The sequence below is a fragment of the Alexandromys fortis genome, unplaced genomic scaffold, assembly GCF_014885135.2.
Source record: "Alexandromys fortis isolate MF-2015 unplaced genomic scaffold, M_Fortis_MF-2015_v1.1 scaffold_36, whole genome shotgun sequence".
NCBI lineage: Eukaryota > Metazoa > Chordata > Mammalia > Rodentia > Cricetidae > Alexandromys > Alexandromys fortis.
The window spans coordinates 4,353,555-4,371,128 of NW_026067915.1; the positions used below are offsets into that span (position 1 = coordinate 4,353,555).

Below are 17,574 nucleotides of genomic sequence, written 5' to 3' on the forward strand. Positions count from 1 at the left end.
GGCTGCCATTTTGGACTTTGACCACCAGGAGCAGAAGCTGAAGTCTTGGTGTCCATTCTTCATGACTGTTCTATTGAGGTGTTTTATAGCTGTCTAGTCTATAGGTTGTAGAGTTGCTGGATTGTGGAGACATTATTAAATCCACAGTTTATGGATGAGAAACTGAGGCTTAGGCACTGTAAAAGTTTTCGTAGCCAGTTGCAATATGCAGCTTCTCACTAGGCTCTGTGGTTGAACTTTCTAACTATGATGTGATGTCTGGTTCCCTCCCGGCACATGTGCATGGCATCCAGGTGTCATACTGTCCAGCAGATGCTGCTGGGCTGGAATATCTGGGATATTCTAGGGGTTAATATGTTATACGTATCTGAAATCTAGATGGTTGCAGGGACTCCCTGAGGATTGGCTACCTCTTAGACAGGCTGTGAGGCCCTGGAAGTTTGAGGCTCTCCCTTACAACAATGTGTGCAGAACAGCTACACCAGCCAGAGGATAGTGTTGTACTTTCCTTCTCTGGGGTGTGTGTGTGCTGAGAACCGTGAAGAAGCAGCATCATGGGATGAAATGGGGACTCCATGTCTGCCCCTGCTTGACACCGCCCAACCACATACAGATAGTTTCAGGCTGCATGCCTGACTCCAGGGAACAAATGGGATTTGGCTGCTTCTGGCTAGATTAGAGACTGACTTAGTGTGCAGGGATCCCAAGGCCAGCATGTGGGGAGGTAGGGGAGAGAGAAGTCAGCTACCCACAGAGAGACCAGCTGAGATGGGCTATGTTGGTACCATTCCAGCCTTGAGACCACAGCTTGCGAGAACTGAGGGATGAGCTTGGATCTCTACAGAAATTATCCCAGAGAATAGGACACAGCCCTGACCAGGTGAGAAGGACGGGAGGCCTCTGCATCCCTGCCCGTCAAGATGACTATCTGCTCTACGTAGTGATCAGAAGGAATAGAATCCAAGTAAAGCAAAAAACGTCAAGTCCTTCGTCTCATAACCACATCCCAAGGGCTCAGATGGAACAGAGGGTGTTGCGTAGCTCTTTTCCTGAGTTGAAATCCCTCCCTTTGGGAGGGAGGAGGGTGGTTCCTAAGATCAGGAAGCTTAAGAAAACTTACTGAGTTCAGCAAGTTATGAGTGCGCCCCCCCCCCAGTTATATATGCATGCGATAAACCCTTGTTGGGGAAGAGAGACTTCCACAGAGCTGCCTGAAAGTTGGGCAGGGTGCTCCAGGGGTGCAGCTTTCATAAGCATCACCCATGTACTTTTCAGGGATGCAGCTTCCTTTGAATCAACTATACTCCTGTAAGTAACCCCAATGATCTCACTGGTCACCAAGGTACATTTGAGTAGACTCTTTGATCTGTTGGTGGCACCCTGTCTGGGATGCAAGTGTTCTTGTTCATATCTGCCCAGGAGAAATCACACAACAGACGGCCAAGACTAAGACATTTCTGCCATCCAGAAAGTTCTATTTAAATCTAAACTGTTGTGCTGGTATTTTTATATTGATTTCATGCTGAAATAATTTTTGCTATATTGAGTTAAATAAGATAATATTAACACCAACTTCACCTATTTTTACACATGTACACACAAGTACACCCCTAACAGGTAATAGGAAATTGAAAATCAGTATACCATATTCCCGTTGATCCCTATTGCCTGTTATACGTGGGTATAGAAGCACACCTTCATTTAGCCATCTTTTAATAGCACATCCACTCAATGGTCTTTGGTTCTACGATGGCTTGAAAACACTTGACAGTGACAGAGGCAGCCCCAGATAACAGCACAAATGCAACTTTGCGGAGAGAAAAGGCCAGGTTCAGCTATCGGCTGTGTCTTTCTATTACAGTGGTTCTCAACCTTCCTAAGGCTGCAACCCTTTAATACAGCTCCTCATGCTGCGGTGACCTCCCCCCAACCTTAAAATTATTTCATTGCTACTTCATAACTGTAACTTTGCTACTGTTATGAGTCATAATGTAAATCTCTGATCTGCAGGATGTCTGCTATGCGACCCCCAAGGGGTTACAACCCACGGGTTGAAAACTACAGCTCTGTTAGCTTGTGAACCTGGGCCATGTACACGGTTTTCTTATTTGAAAAGTGTACACAGTGCTAGTGTGGTCACAGAGCACTGTTGGAATGACTTGGGGGTGGTGCGTGTGCTATGCCTGGGGGTCCTGGCCCCTCGTCAGCCTCAGTGAATGGCAGCTAAGGTTATCATTAGACCGCCGGAGGTCTGGGTACAAGAGTGGTCAGCTTTCTTGGCCTCAGACTCCTCCCCATCTTTTCTGCAGCCTTCAGCATCCCCTCTCAGGGCTCCAGCAAGCCTTTAGAGGCACAGCTGGAGGACTTACCTGCTGGTAGCTGCTGGCCCAGGAGGCTCGAAGGGCATCCCAGCCCCCAGAGCGCTTGGCCTTGCTCTCCAGGTGAGCCCGTAGTTGTGTTTCCAGCTCCTGGCTGACTTGCTCCAGAGCGTGCACCTTGGTCATATATTCCACTAGACAGCCCCCCAGGTTTTCAGCAGCAGTGTGATCCCTTTCTGGGTCTGGAGCAGGCACAGTGGCAAGGCTTGAGCTCCGTAGGCCCTGCAGGAAGACACTGCTGATGCCTAGGGCCCGGCGGGTTACTCGGGCACTGAGGCCACCTATGCACCCACTGGGTGCTACTCCTACATAGACTCCGGGTGCACGGATGAGGCTACCCACAGCACTGGTCCTAGAGGCTGGAGGGCTCTCAAGGGAGGATGGAGATCGTGTCCCCCTGAGGGACCTTCTGTGCCTCTGCAGGGGCATGCTGGAGTTGGCTCCAGGGGGCAAGTCCACTGCCACTCTCCTCTCGCTCATCATTCTCTCTGCCTCTGTGGTGCCCAGCAGGTTTACAGGGTCCAGTGGCTTTGGTTGCTAACCCCAGCATCCCCATGGCCTGGTCATGGGCCTCTCTGGAAGCTCCCCTGTTCTTTGTCTACTGCCTTCCACGAGCTTCTGTCATTCATTGAGCTGGAAGGGAACCACCCCACCAGCCTGTGAGAGGCACACAGGCATTCTCTGATACTATGACCTAGTGCCCAACCTCTAGACTTTTCTGTTGGCGGGGGAGGGTGTTGGAGCGGAGCAGGCTGTGGGAATGAATCATCTAGATTTGCCTTTTATTTTAGACAGGGTCTCTGAGGCTGGCCTCAAAATCCTTATGTAGCCAGGATGACCTTGAACTTCTGATATTCCTCTAATTCCTGCGATAGAATCCAGGGTCTCACACATACTAGGTGCATACACTTGGGTTTGTGTGTTGCTGCCCTTGAGAGGGGCAGGGAGGCAACAAGCAGTTCTGTTTCACTGGTGAGGAAAACAGGCTTGAGGACCTTAGATGGCACGTGTACTGATCGCCTCCTCTAGATCTCACGACACAAGCCGCGGACTCAGGGGCTTTTAGCATACTTTCTTATGCTGAGGTAGGGGTGTGTGTATGTCCACACAGGATCAGAGGACAGACATGGATGTGAGCCAGTCATGGAGGAAGGCCGCCCCAGAGACCCAAGGGACACAAAGCAAGCCTGCCGCTATCTTCTTCCCTTCCAGCCCTCCAGTTTCTCTCTCTCTCCCTCCTCCTCACGTCTGCCCTCTGACACACTGCTTGTCAGCTGCTGGCCCTCAGCCATGTTTCTCCTCCTCTAGACCTTGCTGTACATCTGCCTGATTGCTAACTCTGACACATCAGACGCTCTGGAGCCAGTTTAGCACTGGAGCTTCTGGGCAGCCATTTGTTAGCCTCTGGTCCCTTCCCACCTCTGTCTCCCCTCCAACAAGACCAGGAAACAAAGACAACAAGGCAATTTCCAGAAAGCACCCATAGGTGCTACACGTTAGGGTTTGCTGGGCACCCCAGGTTTTAATCCTTGCCCTTGGCAAGCTCCAAGTCATACTTTCCTTCTTGGAGGGCTAACATGGTCCCTCCAGCTTGGGAATGTGCTGAGGTTTTAGTGTATTGAAACTAGGCATCCCAGGTCTAGAGATAGACATATTTCTTTTTTTATAGAATTTTTTAAAATATTTATTTATTATGTATACAATGTTCTGTCTGTGTGTATGCTTGAAGGCCAGAAGAGGGCACCAGACCTCATTACAGATGGTTGTGAGCCACCATGTGGTTGCTGGGAATTGAACTCAGGACCTTTTGGAAGAGCAGGCAATGCTCTTAACCACTGAGCTATCTCTCCAGCCCCTAGACATATTTCTTGATTGTGAGGATGGAACCCAGGCAAGAGAAGGGACCAGGAGTCAACTTCTGATAGGTACAGAGTACACCCCAATTCTGAGCACAATTCCACGCTCTATTTCTCTGACTTTTCCATCCAACTTTAGAAGGTAGGAAACTCTCGCATTGACAAGTACTGCTGTTTGGGTGCACACTGTACGATTCCAGAAGTATTATCTCAAAGATACTATTACGTCCCTCTGTGACAATAGGCCGAGAGCCCATGTCCAGAACACAGCAGAGCCGCTCTGCTCTGGAGACTTACATGAGGTTGTCTCTAGCACCTACCAATCGCCAGGGTCACAGGTCCTACTCATCTGCTAGAGCACTCTGTGGACTTCTCTGTCCATGAAACTTTCAACCTTCCCCCTTCCACTTCATTCACTTGAGACGATGTAGGAAGCCCTTTGTTAGTTTTGTATGCACATGTGGAGGCCAGAGATCAAATTTAGGGCGGTCCTTGGGGGCTATCCACTTTACTTTTTCAGACAGGGTCTCTTATTGGCCTGGAAGCACCAATTAGCCTAGACTTGCTGGTCAGTGAGCCCCGGGGATCTGCTTGGCTCTGCCTCCCTAGTGCTGGGAATAGAAGCACGCCATCAGCACACCCAGGTATTTTACGTGGGTTCTGGGGATCAAACTTGGATCTTCATGATTGTAAGGCCCTTAACTGAGGTCCACCTCCCAGGAGATACTTCATTAAATATCAGTGTTGATTATTTGATTAACCAATTAAGGAGCCAATTGAGTCAAGCAAAGGGCAGTAGCTTATAGGCCTTAGCTTATATGGGTGTGGCACTCTTCCTGTGAATACCATCTCTGACACTCCCATGGTGCCTTGGTAACAGCCTCCTAATCCAGGCGGTACTGCTGGGTCCCATGGAGCCGCATTTCAGTCAGCTCTGGATAAATTGTCTAAGGCTAAAGGAAGCTCAGGCTACCTGTAAAGGTGTTATGTGGCCCAGGCACTGTTACTGCCCGGGAATGGAAGTGATCAGTGGTTTTGGACACTCTTAGACCCAAAGGCATTTTTATTTCAAATCTACACAGTCCCCTGGAGATGGGGACAGGCAAAGGAAGGCACCTCAATGGATCCCAATGTTTGGAAGATCAGAAGAGAGCGAACTCTCCCTTAGAAAAACCACCCTCTTGTTCTAAAAGAGCAATTTTACCAAACATTTCGGTGGCCCTGTAAACTCATCACAGTTGTGAAATTCAATATAATGTTCAATTAGATAAAAAATTACACATGGAAATAGGATGGTTATGGGTACCATTGAAGGGGAGACTCAAAGGTTATTATAAAAAGAATGCAAAATGTATTAGCAACTTGCTCCTCTGGGTAATAAAATAAGTTTATTTATATATACATGGTAGCTGAATTCTGTGGATACGGAAAAATAAGTCATACATCCACAAATGTATATATAACATATGTATCTTTGACATATATTATATATAAATTTTACTTTACAAACAAGTTTTCTCTATATATACTCACACACATTGGCATAGTCAATGCAATAGCTAACAGAAATATTATGATAAGGTTAAGGTCAGACAGCAACACGTGAGAGAGCGAGTCTCGGCACGACATTTAACCTGCTGCGTTTGTGGGATGAAGTCTTTGAAAAGAGACAAGCAGACTCATGTTCAGTAGGTCCACACAACATTGAGAACACATGTTAATTCTGAAGGCCGCCTTTCTGTCTGAAAGGAGAATGGAGGAGGAGAGGAAGTCGTGGTAAGAAGACCACAGCAACAACACAGACATCGAAATCAACAGTCAATTCAAGTCCCAATCTGACAATAAGAACATCTATATTCAAAATATACTATCAAACTATTTTTCTTTTAAGGGGGCATTGAAGAAGTTGGATTTCTAGCCACGGTGGGCTAGGAAGGGAAGAGAGAAAGCGGCTGCCTCCCGCGGCCCCTCTGGGTCTCTCAGGGTCTGCTCCCTATTGACCACACTGGGCACAGTGTGAGCTGGGAATGCAGTTGGACCTGGACCCAGGGGAGCAAGAGCCGGGAGGCAGGGGACAGTGAAAGCTGATAGCAAGTTCATGGGCAGTGCTTCTGCCTGTAGACAGAATGGCACTTCTCTCGAGCGATTCATTTGGCAATCTTTTTCTTTAGAGATTTAATGGAAAAGGTTAAAAAAAATAGTTCTACACCAGGCTTTCTTTATAGACCGGTTTCTCAGGGGTCATAACATCATTGCCTTCAGAGAGAGCAATACAGAATCTCAACAAATACTTGTCCCTTGAACAGGGAAGATCAAGTGTGGTACAGCCCCAAGGCTGGTCTCTGCATCCATCTTCCTAGGAAGAGAGGCATAGGGTCCAGGGCGAGGGGGAGGCATTGGAAAGGGATGCAGGGAAGGGTTTCTAGGGAGCACTTTCTTGCTAAACAAATGCAGTCCTGTTTGTTCTAGCAGGGTGGGAGCACCCTGTGGGGTGATATAAGGGGCCTTGGAACCCCATGATGCCTTGATGTCTCCCATAGATCCATTACAACTTGACATTCAGAGATGGCACAGTGAGGCTCCAGGGTGGCAAGTTCCCTTCTGTTTTGTACGCTTGCCTGCGTCTTCTGCTTTGGCTCCCCAGTTCTCGCCACTAGTATACACACATGGAGACAGGAAATGCAGACATATTGAGTCGAGGGAACCAGAGCTTCAGGGACACACAAAGGACCACTCCCTTGGCCATCAAGTCATTCAGCTTCCATGGGGGATTGGTCTCTTTCCTCACCTGCCCAGGGCTCCTGGGACCCCTATGTGCCCAGAACAGCCAAGAGAAGCAATCAGTGCAACTGCTTTGCTTAGAAATACCTTTATTTTATAAAGCCATGGGTCATTCTGTAAATTTTTTTTTAAACCACACTTGTAAAAAAGATGTTGACAATTCTTAAGAAAAAAAGCTGAAAATGTTTCTTATTAAGTCAGGGTTACACAAAGGTTATATTTATAATATATATATTTGTATATTTATAATTTAGAGACAAAAAATAGGGAGTGGCAACACAGAGGCTGCTGCATCTAGATCTCAGAAACTTGATCCGTTCCCACGAACAGTGTTTCCTGGCAGAAGGGGTTCACAAGGACCATCCCAGTGTCTCGATAGTCTCCATTGGCTGGGGAGCGGGGCTCGGAGAGCTGGTCCTGGGGAGAGAGCAAGGAAGATGGTGTGAGCTGGGGATGGAATGAGGGCTGATTGCTCTTCAAGAAATGCACAGGTATAGCCAGGTGTGGTAGCACACATAACCCCAGCACTCCAGAGGATTGTAAGTTCAAGGCCAGCCTGAGCTCAACAAATCAGGCAAGTAAGCACACAATAAGAAAATAAACACACATATGCACAGGTACACATGCATGTGCCTCTCTCTCTCTCTCTCTCTCTCTCTCTCTCTCTCTCTCTCTCTCTCTCTCTCTCTCTCTACTGTCTTAGCAATCTCTTTCGGTTGATGTCCTTGGACTCCAGACTTTACTTCCTGCCTATTCCTCCTGAAAATTCCCCGCCCCCCCCCCCCCCCCCCCCCCCGCCCAAATACAACTATGGGTACCACCCATGCTACACTTCAGAGTCTCACAGGCCCACCAGTCTTCAGAGCGCAGTTCAGCCTCCACTTAAGCCCCGCCCCCTCAGACTGGTGAGAATCAACAACACAAGCACCCACGTGGACAGACTCCATCAGTGCCCTATGTGGTAAATGAAAACAAAGAACACTACCCCTCACTCCTTACTCTCAACCTGTCTGCTAAGCCCCGGGGTGGAAAAGCCTTTAACTAGGCCCTCATGCCACTCAGAAGGGACTCGAGATTATGAGGCTTCGACAGGGTTTCCATCTCAGCTACCAGGGACTACAAACACTTGTGGGCTACTCATGACAGTTCCTGGGTCCTCAGATATTAACTTAGGGAAAAGACAGACCAGCAATCACCTGAGTAAATGCCAAACCACCAAAGTCTTAGAATGTCCAGGCCATTTCAAGGCAAGTGAACTCACAGCGCAGCAACAAGCCTCTGCTTGACTTCTGGCCCGGGCTAGACTTCTCAGGAACAGCTTCGGTTATGAAGCCACAGTTTATTCTCTGATGTTTATCTTTAAATACAACAGACAACAGACAGTTCCTGAGGAGGAGCACTGGCTGCTTCAGTGGGTGGTCGGGAGAAGAGGAAACTGTGTTGTTGAGAAAATGTCTTTTCAGGAGACAGGCATGTCCCTCCAGAAGGGTGCATAGAAGCCTGGCTCTTCTCACCAGAGAAGAGAAGTCCTTTTCTGTGCTCTTGGGCTGAGCTATGAGGGGTTTGGAGGTTGAAATCTGGCTTGTATCGCTTTACAGTTTTAATGGGGCAAGTATGGACCAGTGGTGAATATGGATAGGGGATGTATGGGGGGGGTACTACATGAAAAAAGAAAGGTATTTAGGAAGTAACCAAGACATAAAGGGGGAAGGGGAGCAGGAAGGAAAGGGAGGGAGAGAGGAAAAGGATGAAAAACCAGAAAAGTAGTCAAGCTCCCTTGGGCACTGTGATCTGCCATTCTAGTGTGTAGCTACTTTATCATCAAAGCAGGATGGGAGTCAGGCACAGGTGCTTTCTTAGGCAAGGCATGCGGGAGCATCTGGATGGCAAGTGCATGTCTGAGGATGTAGAAAGAAATCATCCTATGGTCTACAGGGCATGGATGGCCCCAGCAGCTTCTATCCTGGCCAAGTGACCTATATTTTGACCACACACAGCATAAGTTTTGTGCATTGGAACAGTTCATAGTCCTTTCAGAAATATAGCAGAACCAAAGTAGACTGGAGGGGCTGGGGGTGGGGGGCAAGGGCGCACTCTGAAGCCAAATCTGGCATACTTCTTGTGTGGTTTTTGTGGTGCCTTCTGTTCGTGAGACTGGCCAGGCAGCCCTTCTCCTGGGAGTCCCCTGGCCTGGTGCTGACTTTAGATCAGGAGCCCCAGCTCCCATTCCTCTCAGTCCTACAAGTGGAACTTTTCTACAATATGTTCATGGGTTCTGCTCTTCAGTGGTCATTTCCTCATTTGCAGAGAAAAATATAAGAAATTTAAGCTTCACAGCCCAGATTCAAACTTTTCTCAGATTTTCCACTTACTGTAAGAAAAATGCGTGCTGGCCTCTCACCTAAATGAAGACCCTTCACGAAGCCTGTCTTGCTACCGGCTCTTTGATTACCTTTTATTGAGTAACTACTGTGGTAGGCTCTGAACCGAGTAGGGTGGGTCATGGTGGTCTTTTTCATGCATGGTTCATCTACTGTATGTTTGCTGCAGACCACCATGGGCCGGGCCAGGCACAGGTCTAGATGCTGGGAACGGAGGGAGGAAGGAGTTCAACAAACAAGGTTCTTCCCCCAGGGCCCTCCTTGTATTTCACAAGGAGAGGAAGACAAACATGTCCACAGAACCCTAGTCTGCAATGCTCCTGGTGAGCAGGACTATAAGGAGAAGGCAAGCAGGGATGGGGAAGAGTATGAGGGCGTGGCTCTAAATGGGTTTAGGGCAGAAGGGCTCCTTAGAGAGACCTGCAGGAAGTAATATAGGCGTTAGGGGCAGAGGTCCAGCTAAGCTTAAGAGCAAAGCTCTTGTGGGTCATGGGCTTTCTGTGCAGAGCAAAGAGCCCAGGAGGGCTAGGAGAGACTGGGGATTAGCTGTGAGACCAGCTCATGAAGGGACTGGAAAGAGGAACTGGGCTTTGTGTGTGTGTATGCGCATGTACATATATGTACATGTGTATAGTCAACCTGGGTTGTGTAAGAAGTCAGCTGCAGGTGGTGGTTCACAGGAGTCAGCTCAAAACAGGATCTTTCACTGGGAACTGGGAGCTTGATGATTAGACTAGGCTGGCTGGCCAGGAAGTCCCAGGAATCCTGTCTCCACTGGCCAAGTGCAGGCAAGCTTGTACATCACCACACTAAGATTTTCACATGGGCTCTAGAGATCTCTCCCTCTCTCTTCCTCCTCCCCCCTCCCACTCTTTCTCTCCCAACCTGTCATTGTATGTGTGTGTTGTGTCTCCTGCAGCCCATGCTGACCTTGAACTCCCAAAGTAGCTAAGTAGCTTGGACTTCTGCTCTTCCTACCTCTGCTACCCCAGTGCTGGGACCATAGGTGTGCATCACTACACCCAACCTTAGCTCCTTGTTACTGTGCAGAGAGGAGTCACTCGGGAGCTGGGATCCAAGGCTAATGGGGTCATGCTTTTGAGAGGTCATCCGGCTCCCATGTGGTGTCTGTCCTCCTCTACTGCCAGAGGTGTGAGGGGATGGAAGGTTGCTCTCCTAGCCACCTGCAGCCATCAGAGTGTGAGAGAGGAGAGGGCCATGTGCAGGAATGAGAGCAGCTTAGGAAGAACCTACAGACTCTGCCAACAGACATGCTGAGAGCATGTAAGATGGCGCTAGGGGAACCAGCAGTGTCGTGTATGCCACTAGGAACACCAGGTGAGATTGAGGCTGGGGCCAGGAGTGGGTCAATGAGTTTGAGACTCAGTGAGGCTGCTATGTGGCTGAGTTCAGGGGAGACATCAGAGCTGCGGACGAGAAATGTGGTACTGGTGCTCCAGCAATAGCAATTACGCCATACACCTAAGAGAAACAAGAGGAGCCATGGAAGCTGAGCCTGTGACAGCTAAGACTTAATATTCCCAAATTGAGAAGGAGCTGCCAGGAGTAGGGACTGCAAGCAGGTGGCCCAAGGAAGGGGGCGCATGATACTGAGTTAACATCAGACTGGCAGTCACAGAGTAAATACCAGGATGGGAAAGTGGGGGGGGGGCGCTGATGCTCCGGCAAGAGGGCCACATCCAGCCTGGTGGGTTACACAGAGACTCGCACAGCGGTGCTGGGAAAGTGGGTTAGAGGGCGAGCTGGGTGCTCCCTTTGCCAGCACACAGACTAAAATTGGAACAATACAGAGACGATTAGCATGGCTCCCGTGCAAGGAAAAAAAAGGGTGGTCCATGGAGGGAGAGAAGACTGTAGGAGAGGGGACAGTTCACACACACAGACCTGTGAGGGGTGCCACGGAGGAAGGAAAGATCCAGCGTGGGTGGGTGGAGCTTGCTAAATGAGGAAGAAAGGGGCAGGCATCCTGTGAGGCCAGAAAGTTGGCTGCTGGGGTGGTGAGGGCTTGAGAGAGGCTGGTCTCCCTCAGGTCACCTAAAACCTTAATCCTTAAGTGGGGAGCTCAGCTGGGTTTTGAACAAGGGAACAATGTGGCTGTATTCCATTACTGAAGCTCATCCTAGAGGCCCAAGAAGGGAGGTGCAGGGTAGGCAAGATACACTGTCACAGCAACTCAGCTCGGCCGCCCCCCATCTCTCTCCTGAACCATCTCCAAGGCATCTGTCTTCCTTTGCCGGCCTACCTAGCAAAACCCAAACCCTCCCTGTGCCTCTTGCGGGGGGGGGGGGAGCTTTCCCCCCTGCGTTTCATCTGTTACTATTCTTAATTTGGTTTGCTTTTGAATGACACCAAGCTTCATCGCCCAGCCACAGCTCAGAATTGGAAGTCCCCTGAGAGCATACATTCATCTTCACCGTCCCCAGAGACTGCTTGCCACAAAACATTTCCTCAGTAAACATTTGTCACTTATTCCCAGACTGACAACCATTTCCCCAGACTTTGGTGTGCAGAAATTACCCCTGGATCTTGCTTCAGAATCAGATCCGGAGTTCGGTCGGGCTGGGGCAGGAGGAGAAGCTCCTGGCCCACAGAGCACTGCAGAGGACCAGGACTCAGGGCTGAGCAGGTACTCTCTCTGTGGAGGGTGTGGGGCTGTTACCTCTGAGGTCTCCAGGGACTGGATCTCCCTTGGGAGCTCCACTGCATGCCTGTTGAAGTAGTCCATGGTGATGGCATTGTTCCAGTAGCTCAGGTTGTTCTCAGGGTTGGCCGTCTTCTTCTTCCTCCGCATGCAGCACACGGTCAACAGGACGGCTGTGGAGAGAGTTCCAGTCAGAGAACAGGGTTGGGGGAGACAAGTGCCTAAGCCCCAGCAGGGTGCGGAGGAGGTGGGTACTGTCCCCAGACACTTAGTACATTCAATCATTTAAAAGAATAGACTCCTCTATCCCAGGCTGGCCTTGAGCCCACTGTGTAATGAGGCTGGCCTTCAATCTCTGATTCTTCTGAGTTCTGCCATCACAGGTCTGTGTCACCATGCCTGGTTTAAGTAGAGCTGGGCACTGAAACCAGGGCTTTGTGCATGTAAGACAAGCCCTCCAACAACTGCGCTAGCCTTCACTTAGCTGATTTTTCAATCTCTACCTTTATGTTGAGCACCTACTGTGTGCTAGAAACCGTTAATAGTCGCCACTGTTTTCCTAAGCATCCATTCTATCGTGTGCTTGCAGAAGAGGTAAGAAGACCAATCAGGTGGTTTCAATACGGATGACTACCCAGTGAAGACAAAATGGCCAAGTGAGAGAGGCTGATTTAGTCCCGGTGATGGCCTCATAGCAAGGGAACTGGCATCACGGGGAGGAGCTGGCCACATGCAGAATGGGCAGTGTGTTCCAGGACTGGGGACCTGCATGTGCAAAGAAGGGACCACAGTGCAGACAGTCCAGGTGTGTGTGAGAAAAGGAGCAATATGGCAGGGAGTGTGTGGGGAGGTAGAGGAGAAGCCAGGGCAGGGTTGAGAGGTGTACCTCCGGGCTTGGGGCAGGGAAGCTGCATGCATTTTGTGGACATTCCTGGTTGCTGCAATGCTGCAGTGTGTCAAGCAAGGACTTTGTTCATCTGGTGGAGAGCGCCCCAGCACCTGCCGCAAAGACCAGTGTGCCTGTTCAGGGCCCCACTCTTTGGGAAGACAGCAGCCGAAGCAGGAGGATGACAGAGATGCATTAGACAACCCCCCAGGCTCATTTAAAAAGATGTGTACATGTAGTCATATAGGTTTACATTTCAGGGACATTATCGATATTGATTGCTTTAAATTTTCCTTCTGACCTCAAAGAGTCAATGTGAAGAGCCCATACTTTTCAGACAGAACCGTAATTTTATCGATAGGCTTAAGAGCAAATCTGGATGTGAGGACTCTGAAGTTTCTGGTCTTTAACACCTGGGTTTCTGCCTGAGGTTGACACCAGGGCTCACCCTGCTGAGGGGACAGCAGCACAGCTCTTCGAGTCCTGGAGGAAGGCGTGTGCATGGGCTCTGTTGATGAACCAGGTGCAAACAGTGGCTTTGGTACGGTCCAAAGGAGCATCTGAGGTTGAAGAGGTGGGGTGCCTTGTCCAGATTCACAGCAGAATGGTGGTATGTCATGGGGGGCAGCTAGGGAGGGGGTAAGTGTGTACTGCCTAGGTTCACCAGCACCAGAACCTTCCACAGTGAAGGGGAAGAGTCAGGGCTGTATGTACCTGACCGACATCCTGAATGTCCCTGGCTTCTCAGTGCTTGGGAAAGGGGGCTCAGGTAGCTCTGTTCAGAGGCCAGCACCAGGGGGCAGCAGAGGGCCAGCTCCTTCGGAAAGTCCAGGGGTTTGAGCGATGTAGCCTGAGCACACTGTCAGGATGCAGGGCAGCTGCAGAAGCTGGCGCATATGTGAGCTGAGACCTCAGAGCCCAGGCTCCAGCCCTAGGGGTTCCCTCGAACATTGCCACTTTCCTCCCCACCACTGGCCCTCTGGAGATCATCTCTAAACAAGGTCAGGAGGCAGCTTCCATTTCCATTTTGTCACATCTGCTTTGGACAGAAGGACTTTCCTTCCCATTTGCTAAGGCTGGCTTCTAAAGTGTCTTGAGAAGCCGCTGGCACATGGAGGGGACTTCCGAATGGGCTCATGGGGATTTCAGACACTGGCTGGCATCAGATTGTTTGAATTTTGTGGATCTGTCTTTCCCCTGAATCCCTCTGAAGCCCTCTCTTCACTGCTTGAAAGAAGGGGCAGAGGCGCTGCAAAGCCCAATGTGGAAACAGCACAGTTAGGCCACCTTTTTATTCTGCTGGGAGACATCATGGTCTGAAGAACACAGCTGGCTGTCACGGGGCCCTTTCCTCCCTTTTTGTTACCTTTATCCCCTCATAGCCCAGTCTCTGCCTCTGAAACATCAAGGAGGAAGCAGTCAGGGCAATTCACGCTAGTAAAGCCAACTCCCTACAGAAATAGGAACATTCAGAAGCGAGGACAGAGGTTTTCTCAGCTCTGTAGAAGCTGGAGCCCAGGGGGAAGTGGGGAGCTGGCAGGGAGAAACAGCCACTTTTCTCTTGCTGGCCTATGAGGACATCTGACATCACATCACACACTTCAGTGCCACAGTCTGCAAACGGGGGACAATGTCCTCAAAAGCCACGTCTCTGTGGAAGGGGGGCATCCGTGCCTTGGACCCACAGGTATGCGAGCAAGATCAAAGTGGCAGAGACGGCCTTCGAGACTCCCAGTCCTGGGGTGAGAGGGATGTGGGAGTTACCACACTCGACCTCTTGACCTCTGTGCAGTTCACATGCACCTCCTGCATGCAGCAGAATTCTGCCCAGTATCTGGCGATTTTTTTCCCCTCTGTTATTCTTAGTCTGAAAAGCAGGGAGTCGAAATCCAGAGAGATGAACTTCCCAAGGCCATGCTGCCGAGCTGGCTGAGCATGCTCACTGCTGTTGTGGAATTATCAGTTGAAGGTGTGTTACATTTGTTTATGCTGTGGAGCATTTGTTTAATGATGCAAAGATGTGTTGCATTCTTTCATGTTGCATTTGTTTAGCTCTGTGAAGCTGTGTTAGTTTGCCTGCCTAAAACACCTGATTGTCTAATAAAGAGCTGAACAGTCAATAGCCAGGCAGGAGAGAAAAATAAGTGGGACTGGCAGGCAGAGAGAAAAAAATATGAGGAGAAATCTGGGAAGAGGAGGTCAAGGAGCAAGAAAAGGAGAGGAGGATACCAGGGGCCAGCCACCCAGCTACACAGCCAGCCACAGAGTAAGAAGGAAAGAAAGGTAAATAGAATAGAGAAGGATAAGAGCCCAGAGGCAAAAGGTAGACAGGATAATTTAAGAAAGCCAGCAAGAAATAAGCCAAGTTAAGACTGGGTGTTTATAAGTAATAATAAGCTTCCTGTGTGTATTTATTTGGGAGCTGGGTGGAGGGCCCCCTCAAAGAGTAAAGAGTAGAAATAACCAACTACACATTGCTGTGTCTAGGATGCCAGACTGCAGCTGCCTCTGAAGCCTGTCTCTGCAAAGTGTGGCAGTCCTGTCTGTGGGAGGGGTGGTGGCCTCTGTTTCTCACGAACCTTCTACAGGAGAGCTGTAGACAGATGCGCTGGGCTCCAGGAGTCAGGGGCAAGGCTAATACTCTAGCTCTGCTTGGAACTTTGAGGTCAGTGGTCTGGCCTTTTATCCAGGAGAGGAAAGTACAGCCGGGACTTAGGGAGTCTAATACGCACTCAGCACTATGGAGTTTACAGGCCTCTTCAACCCACGCCATCACTGTGCGCGAAAGGCATGGCACGGGAAGAGTAACTGAAGGCCCCTGAAGTTAACGTTGACCGAGACCACACACCTTGAACCTGGTTTTGGTAAACTTCAAGTAGATGCTTATTGTCTGTCTACTAAACGCTAGAGAAACACACGGTGTGGCCTTAGAAGTCCTTTGTAAGCTACGCAGCGAACACAGAGTGTGAGCCATGTCTCCATTTAGCCAAAGAACCAACTACTTCATGTCTCCAAAGGTGACAGACACCGAGAATCTACAGGGAATGAGTGGGGCTCCTCTGTCCTGCAGTTCTAGAACAGCCCTGAGAGTGAAGCAAGCTCTCTTGGCTTCCCCAGGAACATTCTGGGACAGGAAGAAGAGGCACTGGTATAAAGTTTGAGCCCTGGGTACAGGGTTCACATGACAGGACCTTGTGGGTGATAAGCCGTGGTAATCCAAGCCCACAGGTCCCCCAGGAGACCCATCCTTTTCCAATACCTGCTGAATTGCCAGCTGCTGGGTCTGTTGGAACATGCACTGTAAATACCCAGGAGGCGAAGAACAGCCACCCCTTCACACTGCCATTTCTTGAGCATCTTCCCCACCAGACTCTTAAGTGCATGCATGGTCCAGATTTTCATGGGGCCTGGAGGTGGCATTACAAGTGTGGAAAAGCCCTGCCCACATTCTACTGCCCCTCCAGATTCAGCAACATCCCTGTGTCTAGGCCATGATTCCCAGATGCCTACATCATGACTGACTATGGCAGGGGTACAAAGCATGCTCAGTCCCTTAGGGTCCCTCTATAGCTCCAGGCCTCCCATTGGCCCAGGAGAAACACTCTCAGATTATTATTTCTGAGAATATTATTATTATTCTGAGAGGCCTCATTATTTCCCCATGGCATGAGGCCTGTATTGCTGCATATGGTTTGTCTTGCTTGCTCCAGCTCTTCCTGGGTGTTTTATAGTTGTACTGCCTTGCAAGCCTGATTCCATCTTGGTGCCTCCCTCTTAGAGGGACCTGAACGAATGCAGCAGACACCTCTTTCAACCTACGTTCTGGTGCTTTCTCTTCTCTTGGATAAGTAAGTCCACAGCAAAGAGAGGTTAGAGCTGGGTGCATGGGCAGGTGTGTTTACCACAAGCCATTTTTAGGGTTGCAGGGCACTCCATAAAGTACTCAAGTGGCCACAGATGGGGACTGGGATGGGTTTCAGCTCCTGTGCCTAAGGAAACTCGTGGCTTAGTGTCTGGCTCCTTATCCTGACATGTGGGAACTGGGTGTTTAGAAGTCTAGCAGGGGACACTACCTTGAAGCCCAGAGGTAGCTATTTTATCTTGACAGGGTTATGGGCTGGATGACAATCCATGGACAACTCTGCCTTGCTGCAGCCACCTCTGTATCTTCTCTTCCCATTGGTCCATCATCATAAGGATACCAGGAACCCAGCCACACTTCCTTTGGGTCAGTCTTCTCTGCTGCTTGGTAAGAATCAATCTAACCCAAGTTTTCTTAAACGGTAATGACAAAGCCATTAGGTTCTGCGAGTAAACATTCTCTCTCTCTCTCTCTCTCTCTCTCTCTCTCTCTCTCTCTCACACTCTCTCTCTCTCTCACACACACACACACAATGCACATGTAGGTATAAATAAACACAGCCAAGAATTATGGTCTTTATAACATGTCACCCTTGGAATATTGCACAAATGGCCCAGAGTCTAGAAGAAGCCCTGTTTGGGGGCAAGGTGCATTGCTAAGGTCAGGGAGCGGCTCTCCTTGGCCCTGTCAGGTTGAATTTGGATTGGTGGTGCAGCATGCCTGCAGTGTCCCTGGCTTCTTTATCTAATCCTCTCCAAAGCTCCAGCC

General features: G+C 49.6%; 2 protein-coding genes and 1 pseudogene across 8 annotated transcripts in view; 1 reads left to right on the forward strand and 2 right to left on the reverse strand.

Moving 5' to 3' along the window:
• Bfsp2 (beaded filament structural protein 2) overlaps positions 1-2,858 on the reverse strand; it is a 58,167-nt gene extending 55,309 nt beyond the window's left edge. The window contains exon 1 of the mRNA XM_050139510.1: positions 2,370-2,858. Within this exon, the coding sequence (XP_049995467.1) occupies positions 2,370-2,858 (489 nt within the window). The remainder of the gene's footprint in view (positions 1-2,369) is intronic.
• A 2,745-nt stretch (positions 2,859-5,603) lies between these two features.
• The window catches only part of Tmem108 (transmembrane protein 108), a 297,548-nt gene continuing 285,577 nt past the window's right edge, over positions 5,604-17,574 (reverse strand). For all 7 annotated transcript variants that reach the window (XM_050139493.1, XM_050139491.1, XM_050139496.1 and 4 more), the window contains 2 exons: positions 12,077-12,231; positions 5,604-7,432 (listed from right to left, as the gene is read on the reverse strand). In XM_050139493.1, coding sequence (XP_049995450.1) covers positions 7,310-7,432; positions 12,077-12,231 — 278 coding nt within the window. In that variant the 3' untranslated portion in view covers positions 5,604-7,309. The remainder of the gene's footprint in view (positions 7,433-12,076; positions 12,232-17,574) is intronic.
• LOC126500064 (uncharacterized) lies at positions 11,164-11,236 on the forward strand (annotated as a pseudogene).